The 26,844-nt window shown below is 45.9% G+C and overlaps 1 protein-coding gene across 5 annotated transcripts in view; it reads left to right on the top strand.

Annotated features, from left to right (window-relative positions):
* Window positions 1–215: 215 nt before the first annotated feature.
* The window catches only part of LOC102146885 (uncharacterized), a 60,201-nt gene continuing 33,572 nt past the window's right edge, over window positions 216–26,844 (top strand). For 2 of the 5 annotated variants that reach the window (XM_015440451.4, XM_045378987.3), the window contains exons 1-3: window positions 216–372; window positions 10,617–10,736; window positions 11,422–11,497. Coding sequence is in view for 2 of the 5 variants with exons in the window: in XM_065536327.2 (XP_065392399.1) it covers window positions 22,066–22,068 (3 nt within the window). In the remaining 3 variants the exon portion in view is untranslated. Of the gene's footprint in view, window positions 373–10,616; window positions 10,737–11,421; window positions 22,069–26,844 lie in introns of all 5 variants that reach the window. The other 3 variants (XM_065536328.2, XM_065536326.2, XM_065536327.2) reach the window with 2 other exon arrangements.

Genomic DNA, 26,844 nt, shown 5'->3' with positions numbered 1-26,844 from the left:
TCTCAAGTCTCAGCTCACTTCTTAATTAGCTGTAATTCCCTGTGCTCGTTACCCTACCTACTTCAGCCTGTTTTCCTATCCGTAAAATGCACTAATGCTGAGAGGAGGGGGGTGGTATGGAGAGAGTGCTGGTGCTTTATCCAATCAGTGGCGCTGGCGCGGGAGCCGCCCAGTTGGAGAGGAGGGCGTGGCTTCCGGCATTTGGTGGGGCTTTTGTACCTCGCTGGCGCCAGAGCTTGGGATCGGTCTCTGCTGTTCTTCATCCTCCACCTCGGGAGCGCCCGGTGACTGTCACAATCTGTTGCCCTGTTATCTGCAGGTTCTGGGAGACGCACAGTTAAGATGCCAGGACATCCTGGAAGATGGGAAAAGGTGAGTGTGCGGGGTTGGGCATCCCGAGAGGGGAGAGCGGTGGTACCGGCCTCCCCACAGTCCGCTCCCGGGTCGCCCACCAGAGTCCCCGCTGGCGCAGCTCCACCCTAGGTCCCTCTCGCCGTAAGATGGCGGCTGGGCCCGTAGCCGGGACCCCGGCGTCTCGCCGCGACCCGACTGTGCGGCGCCCTGTCTGGAGCTCCCTGGGCAGCTCTGCGCGCAGCCCCGAGTATTTCCCGGATTGTTCAGGGATGCCAGGCGGGTCATCAGGGCAGAATCCTGACTCGGTGTGTGCGTGGGAGGAGCTGCGGCAGGTGAGACTCCCAGTCTCTTTTTTTAAACATTTTGTTTGAGACGGAGTCTTGCTCTGTCAGCCAGGCTGGAAGTGCAATGGCGTGATCGCTGCGACCTCCGCCTCCTAGGCTCAAGCGATTCCCGTACCTCAGCACACGCGAGAAGCAGGGATTCAGACCTGCGCCACCACGCCTGGCAAATTTTTGTGTTTCTAGTAGAGAAGTGGAAACTGGTCTGGAACTCCTGGCCTCAAGTGATCCGCCCGCCATGGCCTCCCAAAGTGCTAAGATTACAAGCATGAATCACCGCGCCCAGCCTCTTCTATTAAGTATTAAAGGGAGTCAGTGTTAAAACGTTAACGAGTTTATTTGAGCAGTGATTGGTGAAATGGAAAGCACCCAGCCATAATATGTGGCCCACCTGAGCGGCATAAAGGAAAGGGTTTTATGAAGGGCGTGTGAGAAGGCAAACCAAATTCAAAAAGTGGTTACAGTTATGTAGTCATCTTATTTGTATGATTCAGGTGGAAATTTCCTGGTTATGTAATCAGAAGTTAATTGCAGGTTTATGATTGGTTAAGCCTGAATTTTGTTTCTGCCTAAAAATAGTAATTTGTAATAAATCGAGTTAGGTTTTTTTTTACTTATGAACACAGGTTACTAGAGCCACTTCAGTCTAATTTCCTGCTTTTTAATTATCTTAACACTCCACAGGAGGACTGGTGTCCTCGGTGACTTCCTAATGTATGGCAAAGAGGACTTCAAATCCACCTTTTCTCCTAGCTTAACTCAGGAAATTATAAATTTCCACTTTCGTTCCTACATTCTCAAATGTAGGAAATGAGGACAACTTCCTCTCTCCAATTTACAACACTATCAACTATTTGTCCTTTATTGTACATTTCAAACACAGTGTTTTAATTGTTAATTATGTTTTTACACAGCAGTGAATGGCAGGTTTTTAAATATTTGTTTTCTGTCTGTAAACAGGTTTTTTTTTTTTTTTTTTTGAGACGGAGTTGCACTCGTGTTGCCCAGGTGGGAGTTCCTCTGGAACTCCACTGTTAAAAAAAAAAAAATCTCTGCGCCTCTCCGCCTTTTATCTTCCTTAGGCACACACACCTTATTAGTACATATTTGGGTTGAAGGTTTGCTTTGGAGAAATTACAGGGCCCTTTACAGCAGCCCTCTAGTCTTTTCTTGGTCATGAGTTTCAGAACTGTCTGGGATAACCCAAGATGCCCACAGTGGCCATATCTCTTGGAGTGTCTAATGAATATCATTCCCTGGATCATATCTTAGAGGACAGCCTGAAGAGTAAGAGTGTAGCCTCTCAGAAGAGCAGCTGGATGGCCTAGGCCTGTGGAAAATTTCCTTGTATACCATTTGTCTAAAAAGCTAACCACTTAGAAAATTAAAATTATTTTTTCACAAAGGAACTCTTATGCACTGTTGGTGGGAGTGTAAATTAGTTCAACCATTATGGAAGACAGTGTGGCAACTCCTTGAAGACCTAAAGACAGAAATACCATTTGACCCAGCAATTCATTATTGAGTATTTACCCAAAGCAATGTGAATCATTCTATTATAAAGACACATGCATGCGTATGTGCATTGCAGCACTATTCACAATAGCAGAGACATGGAATCAACCTAAATGCCTATCAGTGATAGACTGGATAAAGAAAATGTTGTACATATACTCCATGCCACTGTGCACCCATAAAAAAAAATGAGATCGTATCCTTTGCAGGAATGTGGATGGAGCCGTAAGCCATGATTCTTAGCAAACTAACACAGGAATAGAAAACTAAATACCACTTGAACTTAAAAGAATTTGGTAGCTTTTCCAATAATTCCCTGACAGCATTTTGATTTTTTTGTATATGACATCTATTATGTATAAGACATTTGGATTACACAGATGAACAGGGTTCGACATACCTGCCCTACAGGAGTTTATAGTTCATTGGCATGGATAGGTGTAAATGATTAATTTATTCTGGAGAATAATACTTGTAAATAAAAAGACTTGTATTGAGGAGCTGAATGGTAATAGTGATCAATTGTGCCACTGACATAGAGGGAAATCAAAGAGGGCTTTATAGAGGAGGTGACATTTGAGTGAGTGTCAGGGTTTAATACAACCTTTTTTTGTGTTAATGCTGCTGGTGCAGAGTATACTCTTTTTTTTTTTTTTTTTTTTTTTTGAGACTGAATCTCACTCTGTCACCCAGGCTAGAGTGCAGTGGTGCAGTCTCGGCTCACTGCAACCTCCGCCTCCCAGGTTCACGAGTAGCTGGGATTACAGGCATGAGCCACTGCACCCAGCCCCAGAGTAAAAAATTACTTGCAGCCTGGCCAACATGGTGAAACTCTGTCTCTACTAAAAATTCAAAAAATTAGCTGGGCATTGTGGCGTGTGCCTGTAATCCCAGATACTCAGGAGGCTGAGGCGAGAGAATTGCTTGAGCCCGGGAGGCGGAGGTTGCAGTGAGCCAAGATCGCCGCTGCATTCCAGCTTGGGCAATAGAGCAAGACTCCATCTTAAAAAACAAAACAAAACAAAAACCTGGGCATGGTGCCTCATGCCTGTAATCCCCGCACTTTGGCAGGTGGAGGTGGATGGATCACAAAGTCTGGAGTTTGAGACCAGCCTAGCCAATATGGTGAAACCCTGTGTCTACTAAAAATACAAAAATTCGCCAGGCATGGTGGCGGGCACCTGTTGTCCCAGCTACACAGGAGGCTGAGGCAGGAGAATTGCTTGAACCCGGGAGGTGGAGATTGCAGTGAGCCGAGATCACGCCACTGCATTGCAGCCTGGGTGACAGAGCAAGACTCAGTCTCAAAAAAAATTATTAAAAAAAAAAATGTTACCCGTTGACTCTGAAATATATTGAGGGGTCCTCCCCCAATGACATAAAAATGAACAAGTGTGTAAACAGTTAAAAAGTTCCTTCTCAACCTTTTTTTTTTTTTGGAGCGACAGGGCTCTGTCTCCCAGGCTGGAGTGCAGTGGTGTGATCTCAGCTTACTGCAAGTTCTGCCTCCCGGGTTCACGCCGTTCTCCTACCTCAGCCTTTCAAGTAGCTGGGACTACAGGTGCCCGCCACCACACGGGGCTAATTTTTTTTTGTATTTTTAGTGGAGACAGGGTTTCACCATGCTAGCCAGGATGGTCTTGATCTCCTGACCTTGTGATCTGCCCGCCTCCGCCTCCCAAAGTGCTGGGATTATACAGGCGTTAGCCACCATGCCTGGCGGAGATGGAGTTTCACTCTTGTTGCCCAGGCTGGAGTGCAGTATTCTAATCTCGGCTCACTGCACCTCTGCATCCCAGGTTCAAGTGATTCTCCTATCTCAGCCTCCTGAGTAGCCGGGATTGCAAGCACCTGCCACCATGCCCGGCTGATTTTTACATTTTAGTAGAGATGGGGTTTCATCATGTTGGCCAGGCTGGTCTTGAACTCCTGACCTCGGGTGATCCACCCGCTTTGGCTTCCCAAAGTGCAGGGATTACAGGTGTGAGCCACTGTGCCCAACCTTACTTAAGCTTTTTATATTGTAGTAGAAAATTTAAGTCTTACAATTTCCTTAAAATATTCCATAAACTATGTGTTGGAGTGATTTTAATCTTTTCTTGAAATATTGGTCATTTTTGTTTTTTGACTTTCTTTTTTTTTTTTTTTTTTTTTTGAGACTGAGTCTTGCTCTATCGCCCAGGCTGGAGTGCAGTGATGTGATCTTGGCTCATGGCAACCTGTGCCTCCCGGGTTCAAGGGATTCTCGTGCCTCAGCCTTATGGATAGCTGGGATTACAAGCGCATGCCACCATGCCCAGCTAATTTTTGTATTTCTAGTAGAGACAGGGTTTCACCATATTGGCCAGGATGGTCTTGAACTCCTGACCTCAAGTGATCCTCCTGCCTTGGCCTCCCAATGTGGTGGGATTACAGGCATTGAGCCACTGCGCCTGGCCATACATTGTTCATTTTCTTTTTTAAAGCTAAGTGAGTAACCCTGACTGGTAAATAGAAGCCTGAACTCAGTGACTCCAAGCTAAGTATAGTTTTGCCTGTAAAGGGAGATCATTGAAGGAGCGGCCGGTTCTGCCCGAAAGCCTCCTCTACAGATGTCCCAGCCTGCTCACAATAGCCAGAGACAGAGCATTTATACTTAGAGAAGCCGCGGAGCCCTGAAAACCTTGAAATCCACAGGCAGATACAGTTGGGATTGGCACAGAAGTGGGGTTGGGAAGCTCTTTCTGGGAATAGAGTTGTTGTTCTGAGGTTGTTTCTAGATTTTGTAAAATATGACAAATTTAGATTTAGGTAAGAAGTCTCTTAATTTTTTTGAGTCTCATTCTCTCACCCAGGATGTAGTACAGTGGTGCAATCTCGACTCACTGCAACCTCTGTCTCCCATATTCAAGCGATCTTCCCGCCACAGTCTCCCCTCCCTAGTAGCTGGGACTACAAATGGGCACCCCAATGCCCGGCTAATTTTGGTATTTTTAGTAGAGATGGGGTTTCACCATGTTGGCCAGGCTGTTCTCAAACTCTGGACCTCAGGTGATCCACCCATCTCAGCCTCCCAAAGTGCTAAAATTACAGGTGTGAGCCACTGTGCTTGGCAAGAAGTTGCTTAATTTTTTTTTTTTTTTTTTTTTGAAATGGTATTTTGCTGAGTTCCCCAGGCTGGAGTCCAATGGCACGATCTCAGCTCATTGCAACCTCTGCCTCCTGGGTTCAAGCAATTCTCCTGCCTCAACCTCCCAAGTAGCTGGGATTACAGGCACCTGCCATCATGCCCAGCTAATGAATTTACTTAATTTTAAAGTAGTATTGCAACAAGGGGAAAGCACCAACTATAAGATGTTGGAGAATTTTAAAGGTTAGAGAGAAAAGGACTTTCATAAAGAAGAGAAAACAAGGTCAGAAAAAAACTGGGAAGGGGAGGGATAGAACGTGGTGAAAGTAGATGCTAGATCAGGGAATATTTTACGCAGAAGTCAGCCTGGTGATTTTTTTTGTTTGTTTGGTTTTCTTGAGGCGAGGTCTTGCCCTGTTGCCTAGGCTGGAGTGCAGTGGCACAGTCTCAGCTCACTGCAGCCTCCGCCTCCCAGGTTCAGGCAATTCTCTCACCTCAGCCTCCCGAGTATCTGGGATTACATGTGTACCACCACGCCTGGCTAATTTTTTATATTTTTTTTATTTATTGTATTTATGTATTTTTTTGTTTGAGACAAAGTCTAGTTTTGTTGCCAGATGGAATGCAGTGGTATGATCTTGGCTCACTGCAACATCTGCCTCCTGGGTTCAAGCCATTCTTCTGCCTCAGCCTCCCGAGTAGCTGAGACTACAGGCGCAGGCCAGCACACCTAGCTAATTTTTGTATTTTTAGTAGAGACAGGGTTTCACCATGTTGGCCAGGATGGTATTGATCTCTTGACCTCATGATCTGCCCACCACGGCCTCCCAAAGTGCTGGGATTACAGGCGTGAGCCCCCACGCCAGCCTGAGTGCTATTTTAAATCATCCAGAATCAGCTGTGTATAATTCTCAGCAAAGTCAGTGATTTAGAAGCATACTTTGCAAATTGTGTCGTGTGCAACAATGAACTGGAGATCTTCTTGAAATGCAGATTCTCATTCAAGAGATCCGGGGTTGGTCTTTTGTTTCTGCATTATTTTTTTTGTTATTTATTTATTTTTTTAGAAAAAGTCTCGCCTATTCCTCACGCTGGAGTGCGGTGGCAATACTTCTGTCTCAGCTTTTTGAGTAGCTGGGATTACAGGTGTGTACCTGTAATAATTCATGGAGAATATGAAATTGAGAGTTTTATAGGATTTGCAGGTTTATAGCATTATAGCAAGAATGGCAAAAATCTTTGTTTTCTTTTTGAGACTGAGTCATCTGTCACCCAGGATGGGGTGCAGTGGTGCGATCTGGGTTCACTGCAACCTCTGGCTCCCAGGTTTTAGTGATCTCCTGTCTCAGCCTTTTGAGTAGCTGGGATTGCAGGTACGCACCACAAAGTCTGGCTAATTTTGTATTTTTGATAGAGACATTTCACCATGTTGGTGAGGCTGGTCCTGAACTCCTCAATTTAAGTGATCCTCCTCCTTTGGAGTCCCAAATTGCTGAGATTACAAGCATGAGCCACCATGCCTGGCAACAATCTTTCTTGGACTATATTGACTATATACTAAATTTTATCCTAGCAATTTTTTACATATTAATGAACAATACAACAAAATAATTTATGAGAAGTAATAATATTTGTCGCTGTTTAATATGCGTCCCTGGGCCAGACACAGTGGCTCACGCCTGTAATCCCAGCACTTTGGGAGGCTGAGGCGGGTGGATCACAAGGTCAGGAGTTCAAGACCAGTCTGGCCAACATCGTGAAACCCCATCTCTACTAAAAATACAAAAATTAGCTGGGTGTGGTGGCAGGCGCCTGTAGTTTCAGCTACTGGGGAGGCTGAGGCAGGAGAATCGCTTGAACCCTAGGGGCAGAGGTTGCAGTGAGCCAAGATCATACCATTGCACTCCAGCCTGCCAGCCTGGGCAACAAGAGTGAAACTCTGTCTCAAAAAAAAAAAAAAAAAAAAGAATATTTTGTCAAATATTTAGTACATAGTAGAGCTTTTTTTTTTTTTTTTAAATTTATTTATTTATTTATTTTTTAAGACAGAGTCTTGCACCGTTGCCTAGGCTGGAGTGCAGTGGCACAATCTTGGCTCACTGCAACCTCCGCCTCCCGGGTTCAAGCAGTTCTCCTGCTTCAGCCTCCCAAGTAGCTGGGATTACAGGTGCCCACCACCACGCCCAGCTAATTTTTTATATTTTTAGTAGAGAGGGGTTCTTCCATGTTGGTCAGGCTGGTCTCGAACTCCTGACCTTAGGTGATCTGCCCGCTTTGGCCTCCCAAAGTGCTGGGATTACAGGCATGAGCCACTGCCCGGTGACTCTTTTCTTACCTGGGCTTTGCTAATAGTAGAGGTTGTGACCTATCTCTGGCTCCAGCACTTAGATATTATGACTCTCCTCCCCTGCCTGGTCTATGCCCACAGAAAAGAGAGTGACTTATCGCTAGGCTCAACATACAAGTGATTCGATTCTTCTTCATGATCCCAGCCCACACGGCTTATTGTGACATCTTTAGACCAATCACCTAGGTGATGTGACTCTCCTTTTCTTCCTGGGAACTGTCTATAATGAGGATTGTGACACATCACTTGGCCCAGCACTTATGTGATGTGACTCTCTTCTTTTGTCTGGGTCTATCAAATTGGGTGATTGTGTCATATAGCTTTACTCACCACCTAGATAATGTGACTCTCCTGTTTCTCCTGAGTCCTACCTACAGAGGTCATTGCAACATATCTCTGAGCCCCTCATTTAGGTAATTTGACTCTCCTGCCTGGGCTCTCTGCTCAGTGATTTTTGTGACACATTTTTCGATTCAGCATCTAGGTAATGTGACTCTTCCCCACTGCTTGGACTCTGTCACAGAAGGTATTGTGATGTATCACTGGGCTTGACACTTGGGTGAAGGTACTATCTTCTCCTGCCTGGGCCCTGCATGAATTGTGTATTTTGACATGTCACTGGGTTCAACACACGGGTGATTCAGCTCTCTCACATGTACCATGAGCATGGGTTATTGGGACATTTATTTTTGTTCATCACCTGAGTGATATGACTCCTCTCCCCCCTGAACCCTGTCAAAAGGAAAGATCGTGACATATCACTGAAACCAGAACTTAGGTGATGCGACTCTTCTATCTAGCAACCACATATTTTGGGAATTGTGGCATTTCACTGGGCCAAACACCTAAAAAATGAGAGGCTCCTGCCTCAGCCCTGTCCCCAGGGATTCTTGTGACATATATCTGCATCCATTACATAAAAGATGTGATGCCTTTTCTGCCTGCACTCTGCCCTCAGGAAAGATTGTGACACACTGCAGGGCCCAGCCACCAGGTGATGTGTCTCTCCTGCATGTGCATAACTTTCAGGAGAAAATTGTAACATGCCACTGGTTGAAAACCCAGATGATGTGACTGTCCTGCCTTTTCACAGCCCTCAGGGAAAAAAATTTACATATCATTGGCCCAGCATCCAGGTGATGTGACTCTCCTGGGTGCTTTCTGCCAGCAAGTTGGTTGGTAACATGTATCTCATCCCAGCTCACAGGTTTGATGATGACTCTAATACTTCATACCAGCCAATAGAAGAGATACTGTCTCTCACAGCTAGGCTTAGAAAAAGGAGTAAAATCCCGGGTCTCCTCTCTGCATGAAGGTTATAGAGAATCACCACTCTCTCGTATATTGTATAAAGCACTCGGATGGTACAGTGTACAGAGCATGTCATCATAGGACCCAGCAAACAGGTTAGATCATGTTTCATGGAAGCACTCCCTACCAATTTTTAGAATTGTCATCCTCACACATGGTAAAAGCCCACTGATGAGGTCGTAATTCTCATGCACAGATGCAGTCCACAGTTAAAATTGTGACTATCATATGTGAACATGTGTGTTCACATATCATATGTGGCCACAGTTGAGATGGTGACTCATTTCTAAACCCAGCTCATAGGTGGCTGAGGACTCTTCTCCCTGGAGCCAGCCAATTGGAGAGATGTTGACTGTCATAGCTAGACTTAGGACCACGTTAGATCATGGGTCCAAAGCAGCGCAGAGTTCTCAGAGCAGGTTTCAACTCTCATGCACACCATATACAGTCCACAAGAGAGTGCCCTGACAGGGCCAAGCACACAGGTGAGATTGTGAAACATATTCACACCCAGTCAATACCAAAGATTGTCATTTACTTAAATAAACACACGCTACTTTTGAGATTCTGAACCTCACTTTTGGAGGCAGTTGATTGTTGGAAAATTGACTCTCATTTGTGGATTTTGTCCATAGTTGGGTTAGTGACTCTTTAATCAAAATTCAGCACACCTTTGTGACTGTAACTTCACTATGGAGCTTTATTTATTTATTTAGAAATGAAGTTTCACTCTTGTAACCCAGGCTGGAGTGCAGTGGCCTGATCTCAACTCACTGCAACCTCTGCCTCCTGGGTTCAAGCGATTCTCCTGCCTCATTCTCCCGAGTAGTTGGGATTACAGGTGCCCACCACCCCACTGGCTAATTTTTTGTATTTTTAGTAGAGCTGGGGTTTCACCATGTTGGTCAGGCTGGTCTTGAACTCGCGACCTCTAGTGATCCGCCCACCTTGGCCTCCCAAAATGCTGGGATTACAGGTGTAAGCCACCATGCCCAGCCTAAGGCACATAATTTGCAAAGGAAATTGAGGTTCTTGCACAAATCCAGTCCACCACTGAGATTGTGACCCCTGTACTTAGACCCAACATGCAGGAGGTGTTGACTCTCATCCCTTGACTGAGGACAAGCGTGTAATTGTTAATGTCGTCACAAGACCTTTCGACAAGTGTAATTGTGACATACACCTTGGCCCAGCATCTGAGTTATTTGTCTCTTTCCTGGGCCCAGCTCATAGTGACATATCACTGGACCTAGACCCTTGGTAATGTGATTCTATTCTGCCTTGATACAGCTCATAGGGGTCATTGTGACATAACTGGGCATTGCACCCAGGTGATATGAGTCTCCTCCTCTGCCTTGGTGCTGCCCACAGGTGTATTGTGACATATTGTTGGGTGTATGTTATGTGACTCTTTTGTTTGTGCCCTAAACACATAGGCCATTGTAACGTTGCTGAATCCAACACCCAGGTGATGTAACGCTTCATCCTGGACCTGTCTACAGAGGGGATTGTAATATATGTCTTCACCAATCACCCAGGAAATGTGACTTTTTATTCCTGCCTGTTCTCCACTCACAGGGGATATTGGGACATATTGTTGGGTACAGCACCTAGCTGATGTGACTTTTCTTTTTTCTAGGTTCTGCCGACAAAGGAGATTATGACATATTGCTGGGCCTAACACTAAGGTGATGTTACAGCTTTGGCTGTGCCCTTGGAAGGCATTGAGACATACTGCTATGCCCAGCACCAAGATGATGTGAGTTCTCTGCCTGAACCCTGACCACAGGAAGCATTGTGACCTACCTATTGACCCACTGCAATCTCTCCTATGGGAAAAGCACAGATAAATGCTCTCTTTTACCGACATGATTTGACATTCCTCTACTGCCTGGGCCATGCCCACAGAATAGAGTGATTTATCGCTGGACCAAGCAGTGATGTAATTATTCTGCTTGGTCCTTGCACACACAAGTCACTGTGATATATGTTTGGACCCATAACCTAGATGATGTGCCTCCTCTTCTGGGGTTTGTCCACAGCGGCAATTGTGATATATCGCTTGACGTAGCTCCTATGTGATGTGACTCTTCTTTCATGCTTGGGCCCTTCCCACTGGGATGATTGGAACATAAAGCTGAGCCCAGCACCTAGGTTATGTGACTCTCTTCTTGTTTATGAGCCCTACCCGCAGGAGACATTGTGACATATCTCTAGGCCTCTCACTTAGGTAATGTGACTTTTTTGCCTAGGCCCTCCCCTCCAGAAATATTGTGAAATATTTCTGGACCAAGAACCTAGGTGATATGACTCTCCTCTTTTGCTTGGGACCTGCATACATTGCATGTTGCAACATGTCTCTGAGTCCAACACCAAGGTGATGTGACTGCCCTGCATGGATGCTCCCACGGAAATATTATAACATCTCTTTATTCATTATCTAGGTAATGTGACTCTTCTCTTCTGCTTAAGGCCTGCCAAAAGAAAAGATTGTGACAGATCACCGGACCCAGCACCTAGGTGATGTGACTCCCCTCATTTGCCTGAGACCTGCTATATTTTGGATATTGTAACATACAACCGGGACAAACACGTAGGGGCTAGAAGGCTTCTGCCTGAGTCCCTCCCACAGGAGACCTCGTGATGTTTTTTTGTTGGTTTTTTGTTTTTTTGAGATGGATTTTTGTTCTTGTTGCCCAGACTGGCATGCAGTGGCGCGACCTTGGCTCACCACAACCTCTGCCTCTCGGGTTCAAGCGGTTCTCCTGCCTCAGCCTCCCGAATAGCTGGGATTACAGGCATCTGCCACCATGCCCAGCTAATTTTCTATTTTTAGTAGAGACAGAGTTTCTCCATGTTGATCAGCCTGGTCCCGAACTCCTGAAATCAGGTGATCCACCTGCCTAGGCCTCCCAAAATGCTAGGATTACAGTTGTGAGCCACCGTGCCCAGCTTTGTGATGTATTTCTGCATCCATCATGCAGGAGATAAAACCCTGTATTTTTGCCTGCATTCTGCCCACAGGGAAGATTCTGACATATCGTTGGGCCCGGCAACCAGTCGTTGTTGTGTCTGTCATATCTGGGCCCAGCACCCAGGGGATCTCACTCTTCTACCTGTGCCCTGCTTTCAGGAGGGGATTGTAACATCCCTGGTAAAGCCCCCAGTGATGTGATTCTCCTGCTTGATGCCTGCCCTCAGGGAGGATTGTGACATAGCCCTGGCCCAACACACAATTGATGTCACTCTTGCATTCGCTCTTTACATACAGGTAGGATTGTGACATATATCTGGCCAAGCATGCAGATGTAATGATAACTGTCATACCTTGCAGAAGCCAATAGGAGAGAGAATGTTGCCCTCAGCTAGGCTGAGGAAAATTAGAAAGTCTTTCTGTACAAAAGTCATAAAGAATTAGTACTCTCTCACATCTATAAAGCCCTAGTGTGTACAGAGAATGTCATAACAGAGTGCAGCACACAACTGAGATTGTATTTGTCCTCTGCACACCACACCAACCTTTACAGTTGTCACCCTGATCCATTGACAAGAGTCCACTAGTGAGGTCCTGAATCACATGTGAACACAGTCCACAGTTGGAATCGTGACTGTTATATGTGAACATCTGGCTACAGTTGGGATGGTGACTGATTTCTAAATCCAGCTCATAGGAAGGTGAAGATTCTCCTATCTGGACTCAGTCAATTAGAGAGACGTTGACTCTCATATCTGGGCTTAGAACCACAGGAAAGATTCTGGAGCTCCTTCCTGTGGAAAGGTCACAGAGGATTACCAATCTTGCGTATTGTAGAAAGTCCTCAGGTGACACAGAGAGTGTCTGTCCAATGCACACCCAGGCAACAGTAAGGATTGTCATTCTCCCATGTAAACACATCCCACTATTGAAGTTCTGAATTTCACAGAGGCTGTCAAAAGTTGGATAATTGCCTCTCGTGTGGATCTGGTCCACAGGTGGGTTAGTGACTTCTAGACCAAGAGTCACCACACGTGTAAGTCTGTGACCGCACTAAGAAGATACAGTCTGCAGAAGAAACTGTGGCTCTTTTGCACGCATTCTGTCGATCATTGACATTGCGACTCATGTACTTAGACCCAACATACAGGAGGTGTTGACTTTCATACCTTTAGAACCTGGACATGTTTGGAATTTCTAATCTAATCCCTGGACTTGCCTGCAGGTGTGATTGTATGCATCTGCAGGGCACCTTAGTGATTAGACTCTCCTGCCTTGGCCAGGCCCACAAATGAGATTGTTACATATGGTTTGACTCTGGACCTCCAAGACGTGACTCTTTTTTCCAGCCTTGGAGCTGCCCACAGGGTGCATTGTGACATATTCCTAAGCCCTGCACTCAGGTTATGTGACTCTCGTTTTTTGCTTAGGCCTGAATATTTTTCATGTTAAGACATATTACTAGGTCCAACACCTATAAAATGGGAGACTGCCACCTGGGCCCTTTCTACAGAGGGCCTTGTGACAGACCTCTGCATCAGTAACCTGGGAGATGTGACTCTCCATTTTTACCTGTACTCGCCCCACAGAAAAAACTGGCTGGCCCCGGTACCAGGTGATATGTGTCTGCTGCCTGGGCCTGGACCACAGAGGGCATTGTTACTGATTGCTGGGCTCAGCACCCAGGTGATGTGATTCTGCTGCCTGTGTGCTGCTTTCAGGAGAAGGTTGTAACTTATTCCTGGCTGAGTATTCAGGTGATGTCACACTCCTGACTGGTCTCTGCCCTCAGAAAAGGTTGTGTCAAGCCAGGCCTGGTGGCTCATGCCAGTAATACCCAGCACTTTGGGAGACCAAGGTGGGTGGATCGCCTGAGGAGTTTGAGACCAGCTGGCCGACATGGTGAAACCCCGTGTCTACTAAAAATACAAAAATTAGCTGGGTGTGGTGGCAGCCACCTGTAATCTCAGCTACTTGGGAGCCTGAGGCAGGAGAATTGCTTGAACCCAGGAGGGGGAGGTTGCAGTGAGCCAAGATCATGCCACTGCACTCCAGCCTGGGCAGCAGAGCAAGACTCTGTCTCGGGGAGAAAAAAAAAAATTACAAAAATTAGCTGGGCATGGTGGCATGTTCCTGTAGTCCCAGCTACTTGGGAGGCTGAGACATAAGAATCATGTACTTGAACCTAGGAGGCGGAGGTTGCAGTCAGCTGAGACTGTGCCATTGCACTCCAGCCAGGGCAACAAGAGCGAAACTCCATCTCAAAAAAAAAAAAAAGGTTGCGTCATATTCCTGGCTAAAAACCCAGATGATGCGACTCTCCTCTCTCCCTATTCACAGGCAGGATTGTAAAATAATTTTTTTTTTTTTTTTTTTTGAGACAGTTTCATTCTATCCCCCAGGCTGGAGTGCAATGGCATGAACTTGGCTCACTGAAACCTCCACTTCCCGGGTTCAAGCAATTCTCCTGCCTCAGCCTCCTCAGTAGCTAGGAATACAGGCGTGAGCCACCACACCTGGCTAATTTTTGTATTTCTAGTAGAGACAGGGTTTCCCAGTGTTGGTGAGGCTGGTCTCAAACTCTTGAGCTCAGGTGATGCACCTGCCTTGACCTCCCAAAGTGCTGGGATTACAGGTGCGAGCGACTGCGCCTGGCCTGTAAAATATATCTTGACCTAGATCACAGATGCAATGATTACTCTCATACGTCACACTATTTAATAGGAGAAATGCTCTCTCTCTCTCTCTCTTTTTTTTTTTTTTTTGAGACAGTTTCGTTCTTGTTGCCCAGGCTAGAGTGCAATGGCGTGATCTCCGCCCACTGCAACCTCAGCCTCCGAGGTCTAAGCAATTCTCTTGCCTCAGCCTCCCAAGTAGCTGAGATTACAGGCATGTGCCACCATACCCAGCTAATTTTGTATTTTTAGTAGAGATGGGGTTTCTCCATGTTGGTCACGCTGGTCTCAAACTCCCGACCTCAGGTGATCTGCCCACCTCGGCTTCCCAAAGTGCTGGGATTACAGGCATGAGCCACTGCACCCAGCCCAACCAAGATGCTGTCTGTTCCGGCTAGGCCTAGAGTCATGAATATGATTCTGGGTCTCCTTGTACAAAGGTCATAATGAATTCCCACTTTCTTGCATACTATATAAATCTCTTGTGGTACAGAGAGTGTCATTACAGGGTTCAGCATACAGGTGAGATTGTGGTTCTCATATACACTCCCGGCCAACTGTTAGAATTGTCACCCTCACACGTGGACAGAGCCCACTGGTGAGGCCCTGAATCTCACACACATACACAGTCTACAGTTAAAATTGTGACTGTCATATGTGAACATCTGGCTAGAGTTGAAATAGTGATTTATTTCTAAATCCAGTTCATAGGCAGTGAGAATTCTCCCTGTCTAAGCCCAGGTAGGAGAGTCAACATGTCCCTAATTGGCTGGGGGACATGTTGACTCTCCTACCTGGGCTTAGGGCCAAACAGTTCATGGAAGGGATGAAGGCTCTCAGCTCTCATGCACAGATTCAGTTGGTGAGATTGTCACTAGCACACTTAGACCCAACATACAGAATGTGGTGACTCACATGTCTAGAACTGGGACATGTGCAGGATTTTTAATTACTGGACCTTCCTGCAGGTGTGATTGTGACATATGTCTTTGTTATGCACCGGAGTGCTTTGATGCTTCTGTCTTGGTTCAGCCTGAAGTGAAGATTGTGATGTATCACTGGACCCAGCATCTCGGTGATGTGACTTTTGTTTTTGGACACCACAAATTTTGGGTATTGTCAAATATTGCTGGATCCTGTACCTATGTTATGTGACTCTCCAACCTGTGTCCTGCATGTTGTGCCATATTGCAGCACAATGTTTCACATTAGACATCATTACATATTGCTGGGCTCAACACCCAGGTGATGGAACATTATTTTCCTGGGCCCTGACTACAGGGGGCTTTGTGACATAACTGAATGCCCATAACCATGGTGATGTTACTCTTCTCCTGCCTGGTCTCTGCTCACAGGGAAATTGTGACATACCATTGGCCTAGCATCTTGGTGATGTGACTCTCCTCTTTTTTCTCAGGCCCCACATATTTGGGTATTGTGACATACTCAGATGTGACACTGGGCTCAACACCTAAGGGATGGGGAGTCCCCTACCTGGCTCCTTCCTCCAGGGGGCATTGTGATATACCTCTGCACAGGTATGTCACAGTTATTACCTAGGAGATGTGACTCTCCTCTTCTGCCTGCACCCTGCCTACAGTGAAAATTGTGGCACATTTCTGTGGCCAGCAACCAGGTGATGTGTTTCTCCTGCCTGGATCTTTATTATAGAAAAGATGGTTGACATATCACTAGGCCCAGCATCTAGGTGATGTGACTCTCTTCTGCCTGGTCCCTGCTTACAGGAACATTGTAGCATATTGCTATGCCCAGCACTTTTCTTTTAGGTTTTGCCTGCAGGAGACTTTGTGACATTGCTGGGCCCTGCACTGACATTATGTGACTCTTCTGTCTCTGTTTTGCCTACTTGGGCCACTGTGACATATTGCTGGGTCCAACATCCAGGTGATGTAACTTTTATGCCTGGGTCCTGGCATCTGAGGACATTGTCTTTGCACCAGTCACACAGGTGATATGATTTTCTTCTGTTACCTGGTCTGTGCACACAGGAAAAATTGTGACCTCGGCCAGGCGCAGTGACTCATGCCTGTAATCACAGCACTTTGGGAGGCCGAGGTGAGTGGATACCTGAGGTCAGGAGTTCAAGACCAGCCTGGCCAACATGGTGAAACCCTGTCTTACTTAAAACACAAAAATTAGCTGGGCATGGCAGCAGGCACCTGTAGTTCTAGCTACACAGGAGGCTGAGGCAGGAGAATTGCTTGAACCAGGGAGGTGGAGATTGCAGTGAGCCGAGATGGCACCACTGCACTCCAGCCTGGGTGACAGAACGAGACTCCATCTCAAAAAAAAAAGATTGTGACCTTTTGCAGCACATAGCTGATTTAACTGTGCTTTGTGGAGTACACCAAGCAGGTTGTCAAACTGATAGTTCCTTTACTGAAATTTTATTTCCACGATGGCGTTGGAGGGGCAGCAGCAGAATCCATGCCTTTTCTCCTGGAGTGTGCGAGAGTCTGTAGTCCTGAGTATCTCACACAGATGTGGCAATTTATGTGATGTTCTAATTAAGACCATTGGTACAGAAACAGATTCAGACGTCTTCTCGGAAATAATGCATTGTTTAGCAAAGTGCATTGAAGTAATGGGAGATGGATGCCTTAGTAATGAACATTTTGAAGAACACCTTTGCCACATGTCCTCAGGACCTTCTGAGGGCCGTGTTATGGAGCATGGTCACTCATATTTGACTCTGAATAAATTTCTTCAAATATTTTAAAGAGTTTAACTCTTCATTGACACAGCTGATGTATGGAGCACGCTTGCTGTGCCAACCAGTGTTTCAAAGCTGTTTAGATATTTTTGCTCATTAAATCTTCATCAGCAAAAACTGTAGGTAAGTTTAATGATTCCTCGTGTCACAGACAAGGTAACTGAAAGAAGAAAAAATTTAGGAACTTGCCCAAAGTCAGCCAGGTAGGAAGTGGCTGAGCTAAAGTGTGCTCTGACCTAATCCTTCCTGCTTCCCTTTTACAGACAGTGCTGTTGTGCCTTGATTAGACAACTATTCATTGATCACCTGCCATGGGCTGAGCACTGTGATTGGCACTGGGAATATAATGGTAAACAAGACATAGCTCCCCGGAACAAAACTATAAGGAAGTAAACAACAAACACCAAGATTATATCAAAGATGTGAAATGCCTGAACATGCTGCTGCTATAAAGAATTCCACAGGGTTATTAGGGGTAGATTGTAATTAAAAGGAGGTGGGTAAAGCAAAGCTTTCCAGAGAGGGCTAGAGCTGAGCCAGGTCTGGATGCTCTTATCAATGTGAGTACTTAGAGTTTGTCTCAGTTTATTTGCAGCCCCTAAAATCTAGAATTTGTCTCAGTTTCTTCATATGCAGCTAAAATCTTTGGAATGTCTGAAAAGAGAAGCATCTTTTGTATGTTAATGAGATGACTTCTGGCTGCAGGCTTCTGGACAGCCTCAGGACCAGGGTTGATTGCCAGAGAAACCAATTGTGTAACAGAGCATTAAAACTCTCAGCTGGCCGGGCATGGTGGCTCCTGCCTGTAATCCCAGCACTTTGGGAGGCGGATCACCTAAGGTCAAGGGTTCAAGACCAGCCCAGCCCAAACGGTGAAACCCCATCCCTACTAAAAATACACAAATTAGCTGGGTGTGGAGGTGAGCGCATGTAATCCCAGCTACTTGGGAGGCTGAGGCAGGAGAATCCCGGGAGGCGGAGGCTGCAGTAAGGCGAGATCAAGCCACTGCACTCCAACCTGGGTGACAGAGCAAGACTCCATCTCAAAACAAAAAAACACTTCTTACCTCCTTGGATGGTAGAGAAGCAATCTGGGCTTTGTAAAAGTAAAAAGAGTACCTTATTTGATTCAACTAAGTGAATTGTTAAAGGGGCATATCAATGAAAAGCTCTTCCACACCAGCCTCACTAGTTAAGTACCAGTTAGGGGAAGTTTTTTTGGTATCCTGAAATTGCTTTCTGCCTTTCCAGGCATATCATTAAGAAAGGGCACACTCTTAAACCAATCTGTAACCTCATACCATTCTCAAAAAAAAAAATTAAGGTTAATTTTAGGTTTATACCAAAAGTGCACAATTTAGCAATTTAGCTGTTTTCATCAAGCCAACAATATTTTACAAGCTTACGCAAGCCAAGATTATTCTGTCTTGTGCTGGGTTTTATCATTTATAACCCTTAGGGCAAATCTTAGAGTATTCTTGCAGGAATAATCATAAAACCACTTTTTTTTTTTTTTTTTTTTTTTGAGATGGACTCTCACTCTGTCACCCAGGATAGAGTACAGTGGTGCAATCTCGGCTCACTGCAAACTCTGCTTCCTGCGTTAAAGCTGTTCTCCTCCCTCAGCTTCCTGAGTAGCTGGGATTACAGGCATGCACCACCATACCTGGCCAACTTTTGGTATTTTTAGTAGAGACAGGGTTTCACCATGTTGTCAAGGCTGGTTTCGAACTGCTGACCTCAAGTGATCCACCCGCCTTGGCCTCCCAAAGTGCTGAGATTATAGGCATGAGCCACTGCACCGGGCCAAAACCCCCTTGATTAAAAAATTGTTGCTGGGCCCGGTGGCTCACAGCTGTAATCTCAGCACTTTGAGGGGCTGGGGCAGGTGGATCACAAGGTCAGGAGTTCAAGACCAGCCTGGCCAACATGGTGAAACCCTGTCTCTACTAAAAATACAAAAATTAGCCAGGCGTGGTGGCAGGTGCGTGTAATCCCAGCTACTCGGGAGGCTGAGGCAGAGGTTGCAATGAGCCCAGATCACGCCACTGCACTCCAGCCTGAGCAACAGAGTGAGACTCCATCTCAAAAAAAGTTAACGAAATGCTAACAATATTTAAGACATTGCTGATACTATTTTACCAATAATTTTAAAGTTGCCTTATTTGTTAAAGATTATACGTAAGTCACATAAACTTTTTTTTTGTTTGTTTTTGAGACGGAATCTCGCACTCTCGCCCAGGCTGGAGTGCAGTGGTGCCATCTCGGCTCACTGCAAGCTCCGCCTCCCGGGTTCACGCCATTCTCCTGCCTCAAGCCTCCCGATTAGCTGGGACTACAGGCACCCGCCACCACGCCCGCCTAATTTTTTGTATTTTTAGTAGAGAGGGGGTTTCACCGTGTTAGCCAGGATGGTCTCGATCTCCTGACCTCGTGATCCACCCGTCTCGGCCTCCCAAAGTTGTGGGATTACAGGCATGAACCACCGTGCCCAGCCTCTAATTTTTTATTTCTGATTTAAAGTTGGATGTCTTGGCCCGGCGCGGTGGTTCACTTTGGGAGGCCGAGGTAGGCGGATCACGAGGTCAGGAGAAGGGGACCATCCTGGTTAACACGGTGAAGCACCGTCTCTACTAAAAATACAAAAAAATTAGCTGGACGGGGTGGCACGTGCCTGTAATCCCAGCTACTGGGGAGACAGAAACAGGAGAATAGCTTGAACTCGGGAGGTGGAGGTCGCAGTGAGCCAAGATTGCATTGCGCTGCTGCACTCCAGCCTGGGCGACAGAGTGAGACTCCGTCTCAAAAATAAATAAAAATAAATAAAGTTGGATGTCTTGTAAGATAATGCTGAGTAATGCAGAAATACATATAGACATTTGTGCATGTGATTTGTCCTTATACTCTCACAGACCCCCCCACACCACAAAAGAAAACAGGTAACTACAGCCTGACCATTAGGGCCAAGATCACATAGCAAAATAAGTTTGCCTTTAATCTGTTTTCTTCATATATAAACAGAGGAAGTCAAGACTGTGGACAGGGCTGGGCTCATGCCTGTAATCCCAGCACTTTCGGAGGCCGAGGTGGGCGGATCACGAGGTCAGGAGTTCAAGACTAGCCTGGCCAAGATGGTGAAACTCTCGTCTCTACTAAAAATACAAAAACTAGCTGGGCGTAGTGGTGGGTGCCTATAATCTTAGCTACTCAGGAGACTGAGGCAGGGAATTGCTTGAACCCAGGAGGTGGAAGTTGCAGTGAGCCCAGATCGTGCCACTGCACTCCATCCTGGACGAGCACAGTAGCTCACGTCTGTAATTCCAGCACTTTGGGAGGCGGGGGTGGGCAGATCACCTGAGGTCGGGAGTCCGAGACCAGCTTGACCAACATGGAGAAACCCCATCTCTACTAAAAATACAAAAGATTAGCTGGGCGTGGTGGTGCATGCCTGTAATCCCAGCTACTTAGGAGGCTGAGGTAGGAGAATCACTTGAACCCCCAGGGTGGAGGTTGTGGTGAGCCCAGATCGCGCCATTGCACTCCATTGCACTCCAGCCTGGGCAAAAAGAGCGAAACTGTCGCCAAAAAGACTGTGGAAAGATATGAAGACAGAGTTTTTTCTCCTGTCACCCCATCAGTTTTTGTTCACTGTCTAATCTCTGGAAGGAAGGTGGGCAACAGGTGGCCAGCAGTGGTCTGTGTGTGGTTATCTTATTCTTGCTGCTTTCTGCTTTTTTTATGACCACTATCTGTTCCAACCTGGGAACTGAGGAGAGATGTTGGTAGGAAGAGGCTTTCCCCCACCTCTGATGTGCAGGCCCTTCATTCAGCTGACATCTCAGCCGCACTTCAATATGGCAGCTATTGGCCACGTGTGGCTACTGGGTGCGTGGAATGTCGCTGGTCTAAACTGCAATGTGCTAGAAAGGTAAAATACAGAGTTAGTTTCAAAGATTTAGTTTTTATATATATATAACTTTATATTATATATATAAACTTTATATATATTTCATTATTGCTCACAAACTGATAATATTTTGGATATATTGGGTAAATTAAATTGTTACATCAACTCCACCTTTTTCTTGTTTCTTTTTAAAGTTGGCTACTAGAAAGTTTAAAATTCACATGTGGCTTATATTTTATTTCAGAGGGGTTGCCTTTTTAAAAAAATCTCAGGCTGCTTGCTCAAATGCCAGAAGCCAGGAAGATCATCAAAACTGAAATTTTAAAATTATTGTTATATATTTTTCCTTTGTGAATAGCCATATAGTATATTATTTATAAATACATGAAACCTTATACAAGAGGTTAAATGCAAATACCCTCCGGGGTGGGCCTGGCTCAGCTCAGGGAGGAAGGCCTGCCTGAAAAGGCTGCAGCTTAGGCTGTCACTCTTACTTCATTCAGTCTAGCATTTGGTCAAGTCTTCTGTCACTCAAGGCCTGAAGCGGCCGGGCCTTAGACGGTTTCCAATCAGGGACGCTGAGCTGGGGACTGTCCAATCAGGCACGCAGCTGGAGCGGACAGGGCGGCTTCCGGGATTTGGCGGGGCCTTTGTCTCTCGCTGCAGCTGGAGCTCTTGGTCTCGTCTTCCCTGCTCTGAGTCTCCCTGCTCCTAGAGGCCCAGCCTCTGTGGCCCTGTGACCTGCAAGTATTGGGAGATCCACAGCTAAGACGCCAGGGTCCCCCTGGAAGCCTAGAAATGGTGAGAGTGGCGGCTCCGACATCCGGAGAGAGAGGGAGGGGCTGGTTGGAACCGGTGGGAAGTGGCTGTGGCGGACTCGGGCCTCCCCTCAGTCGTCTCCGCAAACTGCGCCCCGAGTTCTCCTTGCCCAGTTCGGCCTCAGTCCCCTTCAGCCATAAGATGGCGGCAGCGCTGATGGCCGGGCCCCCGGGCCTCTTGTCTGTTCCCTGTGCAGTGACTGTGCCCTGACCTGGAGCCCTCTGGGTAGCTCTGCACCCGCAGCGCCGCGTCTCTCCCGGATTGTGCAGGGACCACGGGAGGGTAGTCGGGAGAATCCTGACTCGGCGTGCGGGTGAATGGGAAGAGCTTTAGTCCGCTGCGTTTCCAGTTCCTCTTTCCCCCTATTAAAAATTTATGGCAGGCAGGGCGCGTTGGTTCACGACTGTAATCGCAGCACTTCGAGAGTACGAGGCTGGCGGATCGCCAGAGGCCAGGAGTTCGAGACCAGCCTGGCCAACATGGCGAAACCCCGTCTATACTAAAAATACAAAAATTAGCCTGGTGCAGTGGCCCACACCTATAATCCTAGCACTTTGGGATACTGTGGCACGCAGATCACGAGGTCAGGAGTTCAAGATCAGCCTGACCAACATGGTAAAACCCCGTTTCTACTAGAAATACAAAAACTTAGCCTGGCGTGGTGGCGCGGTCCTGTAATCCCAGCTACTCAGGAGGCTGACGCAGGAAAATCGCTTGAACCCGGGAGGCGGAGGTTGCAGTGAGCCGAGATCGCGCCATTTGCCCTCCAACGTGGGTGACAGAGCAAGACTCCATCTCAAAAAAAAAAAAAAAAAAAAAAGCCGAGCATAGTGGCGCATGCCTATAATCCCAGCTAGTCGGGAGGCTGAGGCGAGAGAATCGCTTGGACCCGGGAGGAGGTTGCAGTGAGCCAAGATCGCCCCACTACACTCCAGCCTGGGCGACAGAGTAAGACTCTGTCTCAAAAAAACGTAAACAAAACAAAAAAAATGGCAGTCTCCGCAAAAATATTAAATAATTTCATCAAAAAGTGGTTCAAAAATTTTAGATCACCCCTGTGGGTTGTAGTTTTTGGTTCGTAAGAGGGCCTTGAAAGACTTTTATAAGGTGCATGATGCAAAAATCCCAAATTCAATAATTGGTTAGGTACAGTTATGTTTTTTCTGTCTTCCTGTCTTTGTTTCTCTCCTCTTCTTTTTAGTGTTTTTTTTGGTTTGTTTGTTTTTTTACGGAGTCCTGCACTGACGCCCAAGCTGGAGTGCAGTGGTAGGATCTGCAACCTTCGCCTCCCAGGTTCAAGCGATTCTCCTGCCTCAGCTTCCCGAGTAGCTGGGATTATAGGCTTCTGCCACCACGCTCAGCTGATTTTTATATTTTTAGTAGAGACGGAATTTCTCTATGTTGGACAGGCTGGTCTCAGCCTCCTGACCTCAGGCGATCCACCGGCCTCGGCCTCCTTAAGTGGTAGGATTACAGGCGTGAGCCAGCGCTCCCCGCCTTAGTATCTTAGTTTCTTAATTTTCAGCTTGAGGGTACTAATTTCCTGGTTATGTAATTGGAGCTTAATTGACAGTTTGTAGTTAGTTAAGCCTGAATTTTGTTTCCTCTAATGTAGTAATTTACCAAAAAAAAAAAAAAAAAATGCATTTGAGTTAGATTTTTTTCAAAGCAGGAATCCAGGGCCTAGATTTCCACCTCAGACTAAATTGCCTGCCACTTAACTATTTTCATACTCCACAGAGGACTGATTTTCCCCTACATTTTTTACAAGTGTTCCAAGCAGAGTCTCCCGTGTATCCCCCAGTTCTCCTTACCTCCAGCCTAACTCTGGCTTGAAATAAAAACGCATAGTAAATTTCCGGTTCTGACAATCTCAAGAACTGAAAATTTAGTATTTTACTTCAAGGAGCTGTCAACTTTCTCTCCCTAATTCACATTATGAACTACTTGTCCTTTAGTGTACGTTTTTCATACTGTATTTTAATTATTTACCGACAACACATTGAAAACATTTTAAAAATTTATTTTCTGTTTTTAAATATTTTCCATGAGAAGAAAGCAAAGAGTAATCTCCTGACACTGTATCGTAAAAAATCTGTGCCTCTTTTCCTTTTATCTTCCTGAGCGCAGAGATCATGTTTTAGGGGTCAATGGTTTTTGGAAACTTTATGGGGTGATGTGTCCTCAGCCACCCTTTAGTTTTTTCCTGGTCCTGTACTGTCTGAATAAACCAAAATACCCACCGTGTCTGTCTGCTAGAGTTAATATTAGCTCTTGGGTCATTTTCTCTTGCAGAACAAGCTGAGGTATGGAGTGTAGCCTCAAGGAAGCCGGTGAATGCCCTGGGGCTTAGAGGAATCTGCTGGTGTATTCTTCCTTTGAAAAGCTAACCCTTTAAGACATTAAGATTTTTTTTTTTTTTTTGAGATGGAGTCTCGCTGTCGCCCAGGCTGGAGTGCAGTGGCCGGATCTCAGCTCACTGCAATCTCCGCCTCCCAGGTTCACGCCATTCTCCTGCCTCAGCCTCCCGAGTAGCTGGGACTACAGGCGCCCACCACCTCGCCCAGCTATTTTTTTGTATTTTTTTAGTAGAGACGGGGTTTCACCGTGTTAGCCAGGATGGTCTCGATCTCCTGACCTCGTGATCCACCCGTCTCGGCCTCCCAAAGTGCTGGGATTACAGGCTTGAGCCACCGCGCCCGGCCAAGATTATTTTTATCCAAGCCAGCTTTCATTTCTTGGAGACACATTGCTGGTCAGCGATCAGATGCTGGTATTGAGGGGAAAACAGAAATAATTTCTGCCACCTGGATTCTCTGAGATTTGTGAAAAAAAATCGTATCCCCAAAGACAGAAAAAAACCTGACCTCAGTGAGATAGTACAAGAACTTGCCAAGTAAAATGCATTTGGGGCACTCATTGGGGCGTAATGCAGTGTCTCCTGAGAGGGTGGTCACTGGGCACTTAAGTGAGCAGGATGGAGTGGGAGAATCTCTCCAGGAATTGGATGGTCTGACTTGACATATGAGTCAGACACATTGGTTTTCTAATCAGCACTGCCACTCCTTTGTTTTGTCTCCTTGAAAAGATCTATTCACTTATATTGACTCTTTTAAACTGTAAATTGTAGTTTATTAGTAGAGCTTGAATGGGCGGATCACGAGGTCAGGAGATCGAGAGACGATCCCTGCTAACACGGTGAAACCCCGTCTCTACTAAAAAATACAAAAAACTAGCCGGGCGAGGTGGCGGGCGCCTGTAGTCCCAGCTACTCCGGAGGCTGAGGCAGGAGAATGGCGTAAACCCGGGAGGCGGAGCTTGCAGTGAGCTGAGATCCGGCCACTGCACTCCAGCCTGGGTGACAGAGCGAGACTCCATCTCAAAAAAAAAAAAAAAAAAAAAAAAAAAAAGAAAGGTAAGAAAATATGTACAAAAACATAAAATAGGCGGGTTTCAAAAAATATCTAATCATATATTCCATTGTTAAAAATTCTCATTTTTTTTTCCCCCAGTGTGAGTTTAGAAATTTTTTCAGGTGTGTTTTTTATTTTTTGAAACAGAGTCTCGTTTTGTTGCCCATGCTGGAGTACGGTAGCATGATCTTAGCTCACTGCAGCCTCTGACTGTCAGGTTCAAGCGATTATCTTGCCTCAGCCTCCTGAGTAGCTGGGATTACAGGTGCACGCCACCATGCCTGGCTAATTTTTGTATTTTTAGTAGAGATGGTGTTTCGCCATGTTGGCCAGGCTGATCTTGAACTCCTGACCTCAGGTAATCCGCCCACTTCGGCCTCCCAAAGTGCTGGGATTATAGTAGGGGTGAGTCACTCAGGTGTGTTTTTATGCCTGGGTGTTTTCAAACAGAATTTCAAGGGTTAGCTTTTAGAGAGCTATCAAGGGAAAGAATAAGGAAAATCTCTCTTCCATTTTGGCTGTAGAAAATGAATACACAAGAAAATGTGTATTCATTCACATTTCACAAGAAATGTGGTGGATAATTGCTGAGTTACATAGATTCATAAAAACATCAGTTCCTCTTATTGCAGGGTAAGTTTCTGTGAGTGAATATCTCTGTTCTATATCTTGTAATCTTGATGTATGAGTTTAATGCTAATTTTTTTTTTTCCTCTGAGACAGAGTCTTGCTCTGTCGCCCAGGCTGGAGTGCAATGGTGCGATCTTGGCTCACAGCAACCTCCGACTCCTGGGTTTAAGCAATTCTTCCTCAGCCTCCAGCATACCTGGGAATACAGGTGCACGCCACCACTCTCAGCTAATTTTTGTATTTTTAGTAGAGACGGGGGCTTCAGCAGGTTGGCCAGGCTGTTTGTTATTGAACTCCTGATCTTGTGATCTGCCCACTTCGGCCTCCAAAGTGCTGGGATTACAGGTGTGATCTACCGCACCTGGCCAATGCTAAATTTTATAAGATAAAACTTGGTAGGTACCTCCTAGAAGTGTCCCCATATGACTAATTGTTTACTACATGATTCATAATGGAGATAATAAAGTAGTACATTTATTGTCTGAAAGAAATAGATTCTTTTGCTTTTCTTGTTGAGGTATAAAATGTAAGCACCTTAAGTTTTTTTTCTTTTGTATGAGCACTGTGTTTGAGTAATTTTACTGGATTTTTCAAACACTTGGTTTCAAAACCTGAGTGAATAACTCTTACTTGAAAATTAAAACGTGAGCCCAGTGACTCCAAGCTAAAGGCTCATATTGAGCCTGCAAAAGGAGGTTATTAAAGGCCCAGTTAG

Source organism: Macaca fascicularis, chromosome 19 (genome assembly GCF_037993035.2).
Source record: "Macaca fascicularis isolate 582-1 chromosome 19, T2T-MFA8v1.1".
Classification (NCBI taxonomy): domain Eukaryota; kingdom Metazoa; phylum Chordata; class Mammalia; order Primates; family Cercopithecidae; genus Macaca; species Macaca fascicularis.
This window is presented reverse-complemented; position numbering and strand designations above follow the sequence as displayed.